Source organism: Emys orbicularis, chromosome 16 (assembly GCF_028017835.1).
Source record: "Emys orbicularis isolate rEmyOrb1 chromosome 16, rEmyOrb1.hap1, whole genome shotgun sequence".
NCBI lineage: Eukaryota > Metazoa > Chordata > Testudines > Emydidae > Emys > Emys orbicularis.
In genome coordinates, this window is record NC_088698.1 from 31193030 (window position 1) to 31210771 (window position 17742).

Below are 17742 nucleotides of genomic sequence, written 5' to 3' on the forward strand. Positions count from 1 at the left end.
AAGTTCTGAGTGTCAGTACTGAAATATAGGCTCTTTGGTGAGCTCATGTCCTTGGGGTGAATTCAAGTGAAATGTTTACCCGCTTATTGTCAGGAAATATCTCCTCTGTACAATACCACGGTCCCACTCCTCTAAGAGCAATAAAACAAGCACACACGTAAAAGCCTCCTTTTAGCTGCTGTAAACACTGCTTAGTATCGACTTTCCTCAGGGCAAAGCTGGGAAACTGGGTCAAACTGCATGTTCAGGAAGTCTATGGAAACCTGCAGGTGAACTTTCCTTGGGACTGGGGAAAACTCACACTTAAAAGGTTCTTTGAGAGCTGGAGAATTTACTGCTCATTCTCTTCGCTGTTGCAATTTCTTGAATTGTGATGTTCTCGCTGCAAGACCACAAGCCAGCCTCGTGCTGTGCACCACACCAGGGACAGAGGGAATATATCTCCTTCCACAACCTGACCTGGGGATTGTTCTTCCTTGTTCATGGCACCATGGCTCCAGTCCTGTACAGTGTGTCTTTAATATTAAGCACTCGAGAAGTGCCATTGACCGAGTGTTTTGCTCTCCCAGGCACCAGGAGTTGGACTCACTCACCGTAAGACAGAGTGGAGGGTTTGACAGACAGTTTGGAGAAAATAAGAAATATTTCCCGTCTGGGCCAAAAATACATTTTGAACCAAACTTTTACTGAGGTTTGAAAAGGGCTGGTTAGTTTTTCCCCTCATTGTTTCTGAGCCTTGGTCTAATCTTCTTTCCAAGGCTGCCTCTGGAGTTCCAGGTGCCAGCCAAAATCCCGCCCTGGGACAAAGTGCATAATTCCACACATATACCGTCCTCTAAAGATTTGAGAGGAAACCCTCCCCACCCAACCGGGTGAAAAATTGTAATGAATTGTCTGCACAATCTTCACACAAACAATACCACAGGAAGCTTGGGAGTATGGCTGCCATCTCCGAGGTACAAAAAAGCGGGACATCAGGGATAATCCTGAGCCCATAAAACTGGACAGCTGGCAGTGTGTAGTGAGCGCCTTACAGATTTCCCAGGTCAGTTACCTCAAAAAAGTGATGTTCCTGGGAAAACCTGGACAGGTGCCAACCCTCCTTGTGCGGCAGTAGCTTCTGTACAGCACAGCACTTCCAGTGTGTTTTGAGACGGGACTGTTGAAATCTCTCTATCCCCAGTGGATTTGGTGCAGCCATGAGAAGTCTGCAGGGTAGACAATAGCGCAGAGTGGGATTAATAAAAGAGGGCTGAAAGGGGCTGAGGAGCATTTGAGCTGGTTCTGACGTTTCCAACCAAAAGCCTGACGAATCATGACCCCTGTCTTTCCCCCACCCTCTTCTCTAAAACAGCTGCAGGTGGCTCAGGCCCGGATTGCTTACGTGGAGCAGTCGATGGTCGAACGCTCAATCGTCAGTCGACAGGAAGCGCTGATCTGCGATCTGGAGAACAAGCTGGAGTTTCAGAGTGTGCAGATCAAGCGGTTCGAGGTACGGCGTATTTCTTAGCCTCTTATTTGCCTCTAACACACAAAGGGAAAATCCCTGTGAAAAAAGTGGTTGCCTTTGGGACAGGCATGTGCACTGGCAATGCCCCCTCCCATCCCTCTCCTGCAATGTCAACCATCCTGTCCAGGTGATAGATTGGCCTGCATCATGGTGTGCTCCAAAGCAATGCAGCTACTTCTGGTGTGGAGAGAAGAGACCAAGTGGCTCACAGCGTAGTGCAAAACAGTAGGACGAGAAGCTCTGGAAACCACAGCAGACTCCTAGCCTTATGAAAATTGCCCTGGGATCTTTCCTACCCAGAGCAGAGAGCAGCTTGTGTGGTCACATCTGTAATGCCCCCAAAGCATGGAACCCTTTGCATTGCCCTTGGAAGGGTGAGAGGCCGAGTCAGCTCAAGCCTTCTCTTCTGGAATCTGTGGCTCTGACCAGTCTGTGTATTTCATACCAGGGAGGTTAATTATTCCTGCTTTATTTTATTGCTGTATTTACTGCAAGCCAGCAGTGTGCTCAGTGCTATAAAAGCATGGAAGGAAATACGGCCCCTGCCTCAAGGTGTATAGCAATATATTTATTTACTACTCAGCACATTGATCAAAGTGCCTTTCAGACAGTGTCACAGGGCTGTGTGGCATAGTCCAAACTCCAGCACATTCAAATCAGTCAAGGTATGGTAGGTACATCAGTATACATATAGAACAACCTAGGCGCTTAAACCCTGGCCTATATTCGTTTATGCTCATTTCCTTTCATGCCATGAGATAAAATATAAATACCCATCCCCACCCCCACTTACATATGACTAATTGAGGGGAGGCCAAGAACATGTTGTAGGGTCACTTCACAATGATGGCGACATAGACAGCCCTGAGCAGCTGGGCCCGGCCCAGCAGGAGAGCTGTCTCTAAAGGAAAGGCATTTCAGAGTTACCCAGGCTGCACTGGTGGCTCTTTATTTCCCTCAGGCTGTTTAACCCTTTGTGTCTGTGAACCCCAAAGCTCATTCTCTGGCAGCCTCCTGTGAGGTCATTGCCATTCGGTGGGTGCCCTTGGTGCGGCTCACCTCCCATCACCTCCTCTTTGATCCCATCCGTCCTCTGACACCTAAGCTGAGATACAGACACCAAGAGGCCTTGGGAAATGACAGGCCACTTCCATATCGGAGCCTCTCTGCTCACATTGCCACAAGCCTTGCTTTCATCCTTCCTTCAGTTCCTGCCTATCTAATCCGGAGTAGCAGAGCCCATCAGCTGCTCTGTGGTGAGATGTAGCTAGGACAGGCTCTGTGACCTGGACTCCATTGAGAGTTCCTGGAGTGACTCTGCAGAGATCAGGCCTTCCATCATTCTGCGTTTGCCAGTTCTGCTGCGCAGTGCCAGCTTTCAGTTAGACCTGTCGAGGATGCTGTGATTGATCCTGGAGCTGAAGGCTGGGAGTGCTAATGTGAGCTGTTGTTTTAAATGAAGGATAGCTGAGAGATCAAAATATTTGTACAGTACCATGTGTTTGTCTCAGTCGGGTGAGTTCTAATGTGTCTGCTTTAAACATGGGGAAAGGGAAATATACCAGCAGGATGGGAAAGGAGAGAGGAAATGTAATGCAATGCGGCGCTTGCCTCACAAATTGTTTCCCTGCTCTAGGCGATGAGTAATGAATGATGGGGACACAGAAGGGCCACTGTGTGCCGCTACTGCATTGTGACTGGAGCACTGCCGAAGCTCTCAGGGGTCTTAAAACTGCCCACAATAAGTGCAATGGGCTATACCAGGGGTAGGCAACCTATGGCACGCGTGCCGAAGGCGGCACATGAGCTGATTTTCAGTGGCACTCACACTGCCCAGGTCCTGGCCACCGGTCCGGGGGGCTCTGCATTTTAATTTAATTTTAAATGAAGCTTCTTTAACATTTTAAAAACCTTATTTACTTTAGATACAACAATAGTTTAGTTATATATTATAGACTTCTAGAAAGAGACCGTCTAAAAACGTTAAAATGTATTACCGGCACGCGAAACCTTAAATCAGAGTGAATAAATGAAGACTCGGCACACCACTTCTGAAAGGTTGCCGACCTCTGGGCTATACAATGAAATTAAAGAGCCATCATTTTAAAGCCAACCAAAGGAAACAATGCTTTGTGGAGTTCACAGTCAGCCTGTATGGAATTCATTGCATCACAGGATCACTAGACAAACACGAGCTGCTTAATATCAGGACCATTATGAGCATTTGCGTCAATGTTTGATACAATAATAAGTATATATAAACTTCATGCTTCAAGGCATCAGCTGACCTTCTGTAGGGGTCAGGAAGGAAGAGCATTCCTCCAAGTACATCACTATAAAAGAGTAAAGAATGGGGAAAAAACTCTTTGTAATCTTTTATTTCAGAAAACCCCTTTGCCTTTTGTCCCCCTCCCTATCACTCCAGATGCTTGTCCTTCGGTTGCGAGACAGTGTAATAAAGATGGGTGAGGAGTTGGAGAAGGCGGCAGAGTCGGAGGCTCGAGAGAAGGAGAACACCAAGTATTACCAGATGCGCATGGAGGAGATGAAAGCAGATATGAATGAGCTGGTGCAGAGAGAATTGGAAGCCAGTCACAGGCGTATGGAGCTGGTAAGAAGAGGAGTGGGCTATCATATAAGAGAGGGTATTGCCTTGTGTCAGATGCCAATGGACTGTCCTAGGCTGGGGTGCTGGGAAGGGCGCATTGCGGCATCAGTACCTCTTTATGCCTCATGGATATGACCCGGTTTTTTTCAGATAATCAAGTCTGGTTACCACTTGCCCAGCTCTGCATTGTTCTGAGATCTCCATCACTCGGGTGCTTAGATACTTGACTGGATTTATTCTGGGGCTGTGTTGCCTTTTAGTGGTTAGTTAGAACATAATTGCCAGATGCGTGTACGGTGCATGGGAAGCAGAGACATGCATGAGCTGCCACGGCAGATGCAGGTTTAATTCATCCTGCCCTACGTCTTGGGGCCTTCTAGATATAAACCAGTTTCTATCCAGCAGCCTTTCACGTGGGTGCTGCTCTGCTGTGCTATGAAATCTAATAGTTGGCACATATCATAACAACATACACCGGGGGGATGCTGTGATGCTGGAAAATAAATTATGTCCTGAGTTGTGCTAACTAATTGGCCTAGCCTAGCCAGTCTGCGCTCAGTCCCAGCATGCTGGGAGGGTCCTGTAGAGTTTGCAATGCCCATTGCTGTCTGTTGCACACCATTTTTTCTTTGGAAGCCTCCCAATAACCTGCAGATTGGCCCAAGGGTCCCGGAACAACAGGTAATTTTCTGCTTGATGTTCTGTGTGCTCGATATTTCGAGAGAGGTCTAACCAATTTATTGTTCGAGTTGGCCCTCAAGCAGGGTAAGTAATGTTTTACGGGCCACTTCCTCCCACTGCTTGTCCTGGATTTCTCTAATGTCAGCCACATCAGGTTTGGTTTTGACAAGCGGAGCGCTGCGAGCAATCAGCGCAGCTCTCTGGTGGTGCGGGATATCGCTTTCCCTCCCCTCTCATGCCCAAATCCTTTAACTGAGCCTGTTATTCTCGCCTTCTAGCATCCCACTCTTCACGTAGCCTTGGCCAGTGCAGCTAGGCAGTCCCTGTAGTGATTGGTTTTATCAAATAAAGGAATTGCTTTGCCTCCTCAGCTCCAACAAATACTGAGAACTTTAGCCAGACCAGTGCTGGTTGGGAATTTTCCAACAACACCGTTTTTTCAGACAATGCCGATTTGTCAAACCCAAAACGTTTTATGGAAATGTCCAGTTTTGATGAACTTTCATTGACTCGCAGGCAGGATTCCAGGTGGGCTACCAGGTTCTGCAGCTCCAGAGCATCCCTGCTGTGAGACTGGGGCCTGCTGGCCTGAGAGTCTGCAAGTCCTGGGATAGTCTGCGTGGCGGAGCTGCCCTGAGGCCAGGGGCTCTGGGAGCCCCGGCATCTGTTGACTGAAATTGATAATGATTCTTGTCTGTTTCCCGGCTGGCAGTGGTGAAACTGATCAGAATCCGGACGATCTCCATCAGCAGCTGCCGGGGCCCAGGGAACACATTTTGTTTCAGAAACACCGTGTATTGGTGTTTCCAAAATGAAAAGTTTTCAGAATTTCCAGTTCACAGGACATTTTTTAAAAATGTGGTTTATTGGACGAGGACTGAGAAACGGGAGGAGCAGCCTTAGGCCAGCACGTGTGTAGTCCTGAGTGCAGTGCCCTCGGCCATCCACCAGGCAAAGGAGCTGGGCGTAGTTGTGTTTCTGCCCTTACCCTGGAGATCCTGAACGTTCGTGTGTTTGCAGTATCATAGAGGATGTTTTCCTGTGTTAATTTTCAAGGGAAGGGGTGGATTTGGGGGATGTTACTTCACGGGTGATTATTATTGATGTAATATTTTATGACAGGCTTTCGGTAATAGGGTGTGACTTGTTGCGTGGTGTTCCCTTCTCCTCCATGCGAGGGGAGGATGCGCTCTCGTCTCATCTCTTCTCCCATTCATAATTGTGCACCCCACTTACTCTCCTGTTCCTCACTGCATAGCACCCCTGGCAACCAGAGCAATTGCTTACATAGAAGAGTAGAGCTCCATTCGTCGTTCTCCCAGCATGTGTTCCGTTGTAACATGGGGTTACAGTATGGAAAAGGTTGTAAACCACTGATCCAGAATGATCAATAGTAAACCCTTCTATTCACCCAGCTGCCCTATCCCTCCTTCCCCATCTCATGATGTTGAACAGAGGCACAACTAGGAGCCATCCACAATGGCCAGTGTGTCTTGGTGCATTGAGACAGGAAGGGAGAAATTTGAATGGAAAGAGACTTAACTCATGTCACAAGTTTCCCTTTTGCATCCATTCATCTGAACTGTACAGCCCGCAAAAGAGAGGACTTTCTCCATCCAAGTAGCACATTAATCAGTTGTGATGAACAATTTACCTGCTCTAAATGTACAAAACCCAGGAAAAGGTGTTTTAGTCTGAGTGATTTTTGTTGCGAGGGGCTGAAACGCACTTTGTCTTAGGTATGTTTGTATGCAAATTTTGTATAGATGGCCAGAAAATTCTGTCTAGAAAGGACCCACTCTCCCCCAGGAATGAAAGGAAATCTATCAAATGTTCCGATCAATTCCTTAATTCCATCTGAACCAGCTCTAGGCTGCACTCACAATTAAAGAGCACTGGATACTTGGCTAATTCCAAGAATGTGTATTTGCCATTTTTGCAGACTCTAGTGGTTTAGCTAATTCAGAAGGGCATTCGGTAGAAATGCATCATTTTTGAAACCTTGGATGTTAGAAGAGTGCACAGGTTTTGTTAATTGCATTTGGAAAATATAAGCGTAAACATAAACAAAGAATTTTTGAATGCTTCATTGAGACATTTATGGGGCTGATGTAACACAACACCGGGTACTTCAATTTCTAGGGCTAGGGTTTTGAAGAACCTAAGGCATCGGCGAGAATCCTAGTTTATGCCTCTACCTGAGACAACACAAAAACCCCGTAAAAATAACAGAGCCATAAGCAAAGGCTAAAGACATGTAGGTTGATTTAAATTTACCCAGATACCAAGATATCTGCGTTTGTCTGACCTCTGCTGCCCAAATGCATGAGCCTAATGGAAAGTAGTTAAGGAACACTGCTGTGCTAGGAGGTAAGGCCCTTCAGAAAACATTCGGGCACATCCAATGCCCATTGCCCAGGCTTGTAAGATGAGCCACAAAAAAATCTCTTCATCCAGTGGAGGTGGGGATGGACCATTGTGTGTGGAGGGGTTGGATGAAGACCTTCTAGTGAGTTATGTTGGAATCCAGTGAGTATTTTGAGCAAACACTGAGCAGCAGAGTCTAGTATTCCCTGAAAGTGAAGGCATTCCTTAGGATTGTGTGTACTTTTAATAATGTTTAAATAAAACATTGCAGGAGAGCTGTGATCTCAGTGCCCAGCCATGCTTGTCAACTGGTGGTGAGAACATAAATAGTTAATAGACAACCACTTATGGCTCTGCTCCTGTTAAATCCAACATAAATTATAAATACTGCATGAATTATTCATTTAACAGTACTTCAGCCCTAGTCTGCACCTACCAAAATAAATAAATAAATGAAATAAACACAATTCTTCCTTTGTCCTCTGTGGGGTTTGGCCCCTCATTCCACTAAGTGAATTGGAGAAATGGAAGGAAGAGACTTATTTATTGTGCAGGTGGATTTTCAAAATTCAGTGTTCCTTCTAAGAGTGCTAAAAATTGCATTTGCAATGCTCAGATATGTGTGAATACATAAAATGCCAATAGGTCACGTCTAGCAGTGGTGAAGCCATAGGAAAATTTACGTCTAAAGGGAAATTGTTTTCCACCATGCCACTAACTTAAACCAGTGGCAAACTTGCCCAAACTCATTGTTTCCTCATGGAGATTTTTTGTAAAAGGTCTGCACAGTGGAACAAAAATAATGCTCTGTGCACAGGAGTGCGGGCTGGGAACGTGCTGCTTTATTCCAACCTCATCATAAAAAACAAAATAAAATTGTATGTGCTGGGGGTGTGGGAGGGGGGATGGCTCCCACTGACAGAGAGGAAGTAGGAAGGCGTGGAACATAGATCCATCCCCTAATACTTTGGGTAATTCAGTTATCCCTATGGTGACCACTTTACTACAGAGTTCAGGTTGGTGTCAGTGCCCTCAGTACTGACTTGTGCTTAGTGGAGATACTACCTTGGCATCTGAGCTGGGCCGAAGAGCTGGAATTTCAGTCTGAATCCACAGGCTCTTGGTGAGTGACTCAAACCTGGACATTTGGGGGATAGGAGCATCCAGGTCCCTATTCCATTATCCATTGTGGAAAATTCCGACAAGGCGCAAGGACTCGTTGGCCCCAAGGCAAAGGGCCAGGAGCCATAACATTTGCTTTGCTTTATTAATCCTCCACACGAGAGGACCTTATTTACAAGAGCCCACTCTGACGTTAGTTTTCGGTGCTTGCTTCCTCATGGAGTAAGTGGCGTGTGCTCAGGGGCATCTAGCTCTCCTCTTCTGTTGTGTGTGGAAAAAGTATCTGCCCAGAAGCTATGTCTCCTCCTCCTGAAAGATGTGGATCTGCAGGACGTGCTCAGGGCTGCTGGCGGCTTCTCTTCTCTCCAGCGCAGTGCTGAGCGCCCAGAGGTTAAAAGCTTTAGTCCCAGCCACCTGTTCTCTGTGCTACAGCGGAAACTGAAATCCTCGTCTCTTTTTTGACATGACCCTGAGTTAGCTGACTATTTAGAATAAACCCCTGGGAGCTTAAAAGCAAAACCAGCTCTCTTCTAATCTTATGTGCACACTCGTTCATTATGGGCTTGATAGGGGAATTACAGGGTGAAATTCTTTGGCCTGTGTTATACAGGAGAGGTCAGACTAGATAATCATAAGGGTTCCTTCGGGCCTTAAATGTTACTGGGCAGATCTTCAGCTGGGTTAAACTGTCATAGCTGCGATTGAGGCCCCAATAGAGCTATGACCATTTACATCAGCTGAGGACCTGCCCCTATACATCTGTTAGTTATTGCAGGCTACCAGGCGCATGCTGGTCAGGTTACACAGCTGGGCTGTTATATAGGGGTATGCACGAGTAGGGGTAGGCTGTAAGCTTTGTCACGGGCCTTGGAGAGTCCGTGAGGATTTTCAGGAGGCCTATTCCCAGCTACCCCGCTCTGGAGGGGGGTGAGGGGGGCCCGCACTGCCCAAGCATCCCAGGAGTAGCTGCAGGTATCAGTAGCCATCTTTGAAAAGGCAGGGTCCTCGGCAATTGCTGCGGGGAGTCCCCATTGTGTGCCTTGTCCTGGCCCGGCAGTTTTCAGTGCTAGTTTGTGCAGTTCTGGCAGGGCATTCCCCTTTGCAACTGCAGATTTCCTGGCACAGAGATGGCTAAATGCATGACATAGATTCCAATTAAGAACTATAGGTTTCCTAGATCTGCATTTTAATTATTCATACTATCTCTACAAATATCAAAGTTAATACAAAGTAAATTTAAAGCACTTGTTGAAAGCACACCAGAGTGGATATCTTGCAGTAGAGGTACCTGTTTGTGCTTAACATTGTTGCTTACTGAACTATCTACAGCTGTTTGTATTTTAAGAGAGGAAAAAAACTCCCTGAGGGCTGGGATTACAGCTTGAAATGCAAAGAGGTCAACAGCACCAGTGGGAGTTTTCCACACATTAAAATGCCCTCAAAGGCCATGCAGTGTAATGAAATTCTCTAGCGGAACAATCAGTAGTCATACAACATGCCCAACTGACATAACTAGGGCCCTACCAAATTCATGGTCCATTTTGGTCAATTTCATGGTCATAGGATTTTTAAAATCATAAATTTCATGATTTCAGCTATTTAAATCTGAAATGTCAGGGTGTTGTAATTGTAGGGGTCCTGATCCAAAAAGGAGTTGTGGGGGAGTCGCAAGGGTATTGTGTGGGGGGGGGGAGGTTGTGGTACTGCTACCCTTACTTCTGCACTGCTACTGGCGGTGGTGCTGCCTTCAGAGCTGGGCAGCTGGAGAGTGGCAGCTGTTGGCCGGGAGCCCAGCTCTGAAGGCAGAGCTGCCGCCAGCAGCAGCGCAGAAGTAAGGGGGGCATGGGATGGTATTGCCACCTTTACTTCTGTGCTGCTAACTGCAGAGTTGGGCACCCGGCCAACAGATGCCACTCTCCAGCCGCCTAGTCTGAAGGCAGCGCAGAAGTAAGGGTGGCAATACCGCGACACCTCTATAATAATCCTGTGACTCCTCTGCAACTCCCTTTTGGGTCAGGACCCCCAATTTGAGAAACGCTGGTCTCCCCCATGAAATCTGTATAGTATAGGGTAAAAGCACACAAAAGACCAGATTTCACGGTCCGTGACACGTTTTTCATGGCCATGAATTTGGTAGGCATAACAGGTTACACGTTCCTTCCCTAGGCTGGGCTTCTACAGCATTTGTGGTGCCCCTGCAGAGAGAGGCTCCACTCACCATGGTCCTGCCTCTTCACAGAAGCGTGGGGGTACCCCTATGCTTGGGAGGGGTGGCAATGAGAGAGGGAGCACCCTTTTCACAGTTCATGCAAGATAATGTCTCTGTATCATGACATGTGTTTGGCAGCTAAGGGTAATGGTGCAATCAGACAGAAGCATCCTGGAAGTGTTTGTGTAACTGTAGCATCTGTGAAGTTCAGTGGAAAGCCTCCAGTTTTTCACAGCTGAGAGTCAGGCCTAAGCAGGACCATTCTGCACATGCTGGATGTGTTGCTAACACGGCCCATGTGAATAAGGTAAGCTGTGATCTGCAGGAGAACTAGTCTGACCTGCACATCACAGGCCACTGAATCCCACCTACCCCCTTGTATTGAAGCCAATAACCTGAATTAGACTAGAGTATTACAGCCCTTAGGAGACTGCACTATTGTGTGCCTCAGGCAGACAATACCATCAGTGCCTGAGGCCCCTGCAATGGCAGGGAACTGCTTTGGTGAGGTGTACCCAGATGATCTCAGCAGTGCTAGCAATCTCCTGCCCTGCTTCATCATCCCAGGCCCAGACTTCCATGGAGCACACGCAGAGGGGCCTCAAAGGGGAGCCTGGGATAAGGGTCAGGGATGGTGCTGAGTGATAGCAAGCTTCCCATTCTCCCTGGGTAAGGGATATCTTGGGCCAGGATCAGGGAATCAAAGAGAATGACAGCTGGCGAGAGTGTTCTCCAAGACTCCGTGTGTGCTGTGGCGGGAGAATGACTTGCTAAGTTAGAACCCTCTAGACCTGCACTCAGGCTAAAGCTTCCAGGTTGTAATTCTGATTCCTGGTGTAATAATTAGTTCTCAGCCTCTGGACCTGGTTAACAATGTCAGTCACTGTCCAGCCTTCCCCTGGCTTTCAACAAGTTCAGCAGCACACAGGTGGCCAGATTCTGATCTCAGTTAATGTGATTCCGAGATGCAGCCGCTGCCACTTCATACCAGTGTGGCAGAGAGGAGAATCTGACCTTTATCTTAAAACCAAGCATGTACAAGTTTACTTTAACGTTTCTAAATGTTTCTTCTATTAATAGATGTGAAACTTTGAGCACTGTTAACTATTTTAACTACTTGAGATCTCAAGTATTTCTTCAAAAAATCCCATCTGGAAGGTATTTTAGGCTACAGTCACAGTGTAAATAACACCTTTTATGGTTCTCATGACAGAAGATAGCCTTCCTAATTACAGTAGTGTTATCAGCGTGCTATCCAGAACGGCTTAGCACATTATAGCCTTGGTGTTTACAAACTGTTTTCATTTGCAAGGCTTAATGGTTTCTCAGTCTTTGCTGGGAGCTTGATAGAAGAAACACAGGTATTTATACTCTTAGTAAGGTGTATGGACTGCTGCTGGATTCTCAAAGGGGTTGCACTATAAAGCAAATTAAAGGATATCAACCGAATTTTAACTAAATGCTTTGAACAGCCGATGACCAACTTACAGCCCCCATCCCTGAACATTCCCGGCACAGGTCTTTTGGAGTTGTGCCTTTCCCTAAAAGCGAATGACTTTGCTTGATATCATCTGTGGTTAAATTTAGCTAAAATCAATCTCTCTAAGCCCCACTTTGAGATGAAAGAGCATGATACGAAAAGCTTTCATTGGGCAATCTACCTTAGCATAATTAGATCCAGCGCATATAAGACGTACAGTTTTGTTTCGTCATTGGGGGGGGAAAATTCTATAGCAATTAATCGGCACTTGCAGTTGCTAGTACCAATTACAAATAAAGCCTGTGTTTGAAAGATTAGAAACAGATACTAATCTCGTCTCGCCTGAGAGTTAGACTGGAAATTTCATCACTTCAAACTTGCTGAAAACCTCAAAGTTAATTACTTAATTAAAAATAATAATGATTGATGAATGCTGCAGGTGTACGTTAAATTATTCAAATAGAGCCGATCCAAACATCTATAATTAGATTACACTTCACTTAAAGGTGGATGGGAAATTTGACAAAGTTTATGTTGCGACAGCAGAATACACTCAAAAACAATAGAGAGACATGAAGGAGCTGTAATGAATTTTCCAAGTCTTCTGACCACAAATCCATTATAGACTAAGTCACACTAAATTATTTCACTTTGGCTAATCTCTGCTTTGCCTTATCTTGAAATGCTTTTGAGGCCAATTAAACACCATTTGAGCTGTAAGAAAGAGAGGCTTGTAAATCCCTTTTCAGAGCCTTGGCGCTGGCTTAGGCTGATGAGGCAGCAAGTGGGATGGCCAGGTAGGATGTTGTTCTTAGCCATTGCCTGGGTGGTTATTTCCATGCAGGAGACTGGAAACTCTGTGGGCTGGATTCTCCCGTTTGGAACACTCAGTGGCCTTAAATCAGCCAGAGACTCCCAGTGGAGAATTGCCCCTGTGTAGGGAGAATCTGCACTGGTGTGGAGCAGACATAGTCTGGTGTAAGAGTGGCTGTGTCATGGACGCGGGGGTGTGTGTGTGCGCGCAGGACAGTTTGGGGATGCCAAAGCTGAGCCCCACTCCACCTATCCTCCCCCGGCAGAAGGGACCTGCTGTCAGCAGCCTGTCTCAGAGAGGACCCCTCCTGCTGGCCCGGGTGGCTCTAAATAAGGAGGCTGGAACCTGCTCCCATTTTTCACTGCACTCGAGCCCAGCTCTGACCTAGCAGAGAACTGGGGCATGTGAGTCAGCACTTGCAGCTTCCTTTTGATCGTATCCTTGGGCTGCTGCCCTCACACCTTGCCCGAGGGGGCCTTGCCAACATTAACTTCCTGGGATTGCCACCAATGTCAGCGTGAGCTCCTTCTCTGGGTGTCGGCAGGCTGAATCTATGGAGAGTGGCTGCCTCTCTAGCCCCAACTCCTACCTCCTATCCCCAGGCCCAGGAGGTTTCCCAGCCTTTCCAGCCGGTCTCTGCCTGGATCCATCAGATTTTCATCTCTTCTTTCCACAGAAGGCAGAGGGGAGGATCTGTCCTCCTGATACAAACATACCTGAATCTGGGGTCTGGCAGGTTGAGCCACAGTCAGGCCTCAGCATGGCTCAAATCTAAACATGACCCAACACCACGGGTGGTTCTCACCACAGAAAAACCATCTCGCTGTCTAGCAACAACTTTAGGCGAGGCTTGAGCTTGACAGGATGGTAGGCCCAGCCTTCCCACTCCCACTTCCAAGGGGGGCTCTCTGTGCCAAGAGGATGCTATCTCGCATCCAGGTCTTGAAGACCACAGGGCATGGGTGTAACTCAGTCTAAGACAAGCAAAGGAAATGCAGAGTAGGCTTGTGATTTGGATTTTCTCCTGCATGTCTGTCAAAACTGCCATCAGGTGTCAGTAAATAAATGTCTTACTAGTTCCCCGATGCCTTGACAGAGCCATGCAACTCCATTTGCAGGCTCAGCAGAATTCTGTCATTCCCTATTTATGGTTTCATCCGTTTTTAAAGGAATGTGTTTTGTATGAGTTTTGCCTTAATAGTGTTTTCTTTCTGTGATTATTCCAGCTGTTGATAAATTGTTTAGTCAATTGCTCGACCACACTTTGGGCCATTATGAAATATACTCTAGCCCAAATAACCAGTGTCAATAAGGTTTATTAATATGGTACAGGAAAAAGACTTTGTACGAGTCTACGAAGAGCAATCCTGTGGAGTGATGGTGCATTCACCTTTCATAGAAGGTGTGATCCCCAAAGTTACATCCCTAAAGCCATCTTTATATACCCTATTTGTGTACCAGTAAAAGGTACTATATACGTGACCTGAAACTAGATTCAGTTAATCAGTTTTTTACCTTGTTCGTTACCGGTATCATGGTGTACTGCCCATTTATCTTTTGTTCTGAACCCATGTGTACCAGGTAATGATGCACCCTTATCTTTGTTCTGGGTGCAAGCATTCCAGGCACTAAGGGGTGTGAAGACAGCTCCTAGGCTGGCACCAGGGTAAATAGATTTGTGAGAGTAACTTCTTATCTGTTGTAATGAGGAAACAATTATGTATCCTGATACTGACAGTTTTCCTATCTTAAGACAAAGCTTACTTCAGCGAATGCAAGGTATTATGGGATACTTAGTATAAGTGAATATGATTATAATAAAGATACAGACCAGTATGGGATCTATAACTGCTATAATAATGCTTAATAGCATGTATGCTTAAATGCTTGGAATACATATTGCGGATAGTATTATTAGCATAATATGTATGTATGCTAGCCAGCGTATATTAATCAACATAGCCACTGTGTTTACTGGCAGGAATATTCATGGAAAGAACACGTGTTTAAGTGAATATTGGAGACTGTTTGTGGAAAGCAAATTCTGAATTTGCAGTCTTTACTATTCACACCAGAAACCTGACTCTAAAAGTTATGCTCCTCCAGTGGGAGGAGCAGAAACAATACCATGTGACCTATGTATCCAATCAAACCTGAACAACATAGTTTGAATTTCAAATATGGATCATTTGCAACGAACTGCCAACAGACAGTCGACTCCCCAAGAAGATTTTGTTGAAATAATTTCAAATGACCTTGAGAACATGTCAGGTGCTTGTCAATAGGTCACGAACCATTAAATGAGGCAAATTGTATAAATTATCCACCACGAACTATTCACTGCACTCTGATCATGCTCTCCTTGTCCTCCAAGCCATTGCAGCTGAGGGTTTGAGCAGTTCTCATCCTTTTATTTGCAGACACCTTGGTCACTGCTGGCCTTGCTTTGCCTTCCCATTTCCAACAAGTAGAGGAGATTCTGCTCAGCTCTTGTCTCAGCTGGATTAGAGTCGTGATTGCAAAAAGAAACCCAAAGCCCCTTCATTTGGCCTCGTCAATAGCACACTGTGTTCTAACAAATTGCCCAGCCTGGAAAGAGGCTTATCACACAGCTTTAAATCATGTCCTCTTCTAGGCACCGGAGGTAATGCTGCATAATGTTAGCAAACTCTAGAGCAAAAGCGCCAGATTCTGATCTCTGTGACACCAGTAAAGGCAATGCAGTTACTACTCTGGATTTACACTGGAGTAACTGCGAACATAACCTGACCCACAATCAATAATTACAGACAGTAAGAACCTCCAGCCTGGAAAGCGTTTGACACTTTAAGGCTAGGTCTACACTACCCGCCTGAATCGGCGGGTAGAAATCGACCTCTCGGGGATCGATTTATCGCGTCCCGTTGGGACGCGACAATCGATCCCCGAATCGACGCTCTTACTCCACCAGCGAAGGTGGGAGTAAGCGCCGTCGACGGGAAGCCGCAGAGGTCGATTTTGCCGCCGTCCCTACAGCAGGGTAAGTCGGCTGCGATACGTCGAATTCAGCTACGCTATTCGCGTAGCTGAATTTGCGTATCTTAAATCGACCCCCCCCCTTGAGTGAAGACGTACCCTAAGTGTTTCAAGCATGTTAGCATGCATAATAAAACCCCATTGTCCTTGCATTCTCTCACTACCTGTTATGTACACTGCACTTGTCTTTTACTCTTTTACTTCACTGCTTGCTGCCAAATGGAAGGTAATCTCTGGTTGGATCACTGGTTTGCTTTAAAATGTTTCTATTGAAGCTAAACAGAGTGTGCTGCATGGCTTGGATTCATTGAACCTAGCTTCGCTATTTTTTTTCTGGAGCATTCACAAAGCGGAAATAATATTTTCCCAGCACAGTGTCTCTCTTTCTCTATGCCACACTGGAAGATGTGTGGCAGATCAGTCTGGGAATCGCAGTGTCCACAAAGGACAATATGAAAGGGGAAGTTCAAAGAAGTATTTGAGGCAAAGGGCGATCTCAGGGGAAGAGCATTGGGCTCATTTTCATAACTGAGCAGCATTGACAATTGCATTAGAAGGGCAGTGTTCCTTGCTTTGCTGATGACATATATTGCCAGAATTTTGATGTTTAATTAGATCAGCAGTAAATGGTCTTGTATGAAATCTTATTTGAAGAATGTCAAGGCTGGGAACTTTAAGCATGTGACAACAGTTGAATTGCAAAATTTTCTGTATAGATTTTGAAGACAAGGTTTCCTCACTGCGACAAATAGATTTTTGCTACATATGGCTTTTGTTATACAATAACAATGGCAGCCTGAATTCTCTTCCCTATTATCTTGGAAGACTTTAATTCATATTCCAAGTCGGGTAATATTAACCTCAGCTTTCTAAAATAAATGCTTTTGAACTATTGACTGTACGGTATTGTACAGGGTTTTTTTTGACAGTGCTGTACATTAAGGCAATTTATCCACCCACGTAGTCGGTAGGAAAATCCAATTTGGGCCACTTTGCATAAATAGATGGTACATCTATCAAATAAAGTATATTTTAGCAGGAATTACAGTAATAATCGGGGTGATTTCCACATGGAATAACTGGCAGTTCTTCTTTGATCCTGAGTAACTAGCGATTAAATAATTACACGGTAGATACACATAAGATTAGTACAAACAGGAGACAGATCTTTAGAAAAGCTGCAAGTATGGAAAGGTTCCTGAATCCGTTTAGCATCTCAAGCCATCTATAGACCAACCCACTACTGGTTAGTGCCACCTCGTCAGTGAACACCCAGCACCTGTCCTATGCTTTACTGCGACAATTCTGTCCTCCATACACCCTCAACAAACTCCTTCTCTCCGCTTCCCCTGTTAGCTCAGCCAGCTCCCCTTTGCAATCCCAGCAGCCTTGCTTGCTTCCTGAGATTCCAGTGGCCCTCTCAACTAAACTGGTCACCCTTTAGCACCAGCTGATAGAGAAATGCATGGAAATAACAATCCCACAGCTAGAATCCTTCCAGCCCAGAGCTCCATGAGTTATTTCCTTGTGTCTGATAAGTGTTGCGATACACAATAGAGCAAATGGTCCCTTCAGCTGTGATATTCATTCCATCTGTGCTCCTTGGTGTGACTTGAGGTAAATGAATTGCAACACAAACCACTGGGGGTCATGCAGGCAGCAGGAGCGGCTGATTAGAGCAACATTCATGCACTCTAAATAGCCCGAGGTTCTCAGAGTCGCCTCTCAGAGTTTTTGAATGGAGAGGGTAGATCAGTCTTCATCAGTCTTGCTTGCAGAAAAGGGGGGTGATTACAGTTTCCAGCTTACATCACTCTGGAGAAGTGGTTCTCAACCAGGGCTACGCGTACCCCGAGGTACTCAGAGGTCTGCCAGGGGGTACATCAACTCATCTAGATGTTTGCCTAGTTTTACAGCAGGCTACATAAAAAGCACT

General features: G+C 45.9%; 1 protein-coding gene across 1 annotated transcript in view; it reads left to right on the plus strand.

Annotated features, from left to right (window-relative positions):
• Positions 1–17742, plus strand: part of MYO18B (myosin XVIIIB) — a 186471-nt gene that overhangs the window by 126054 nt on the left and 42675 nt on the right. Inside the window, exons 37-38 of the mRNA XM_065417569.1 lie at positions 1355–1492; positions 3936–4121. Coding sequence (XP_065273641.1) covers positions 1355–1492; positions 3936–4121 — 324 coding nt within the window. The remainder of the gene's footprint in view (positions 1–1354; positions 1493–3935; positions 4122–17742) is intronic.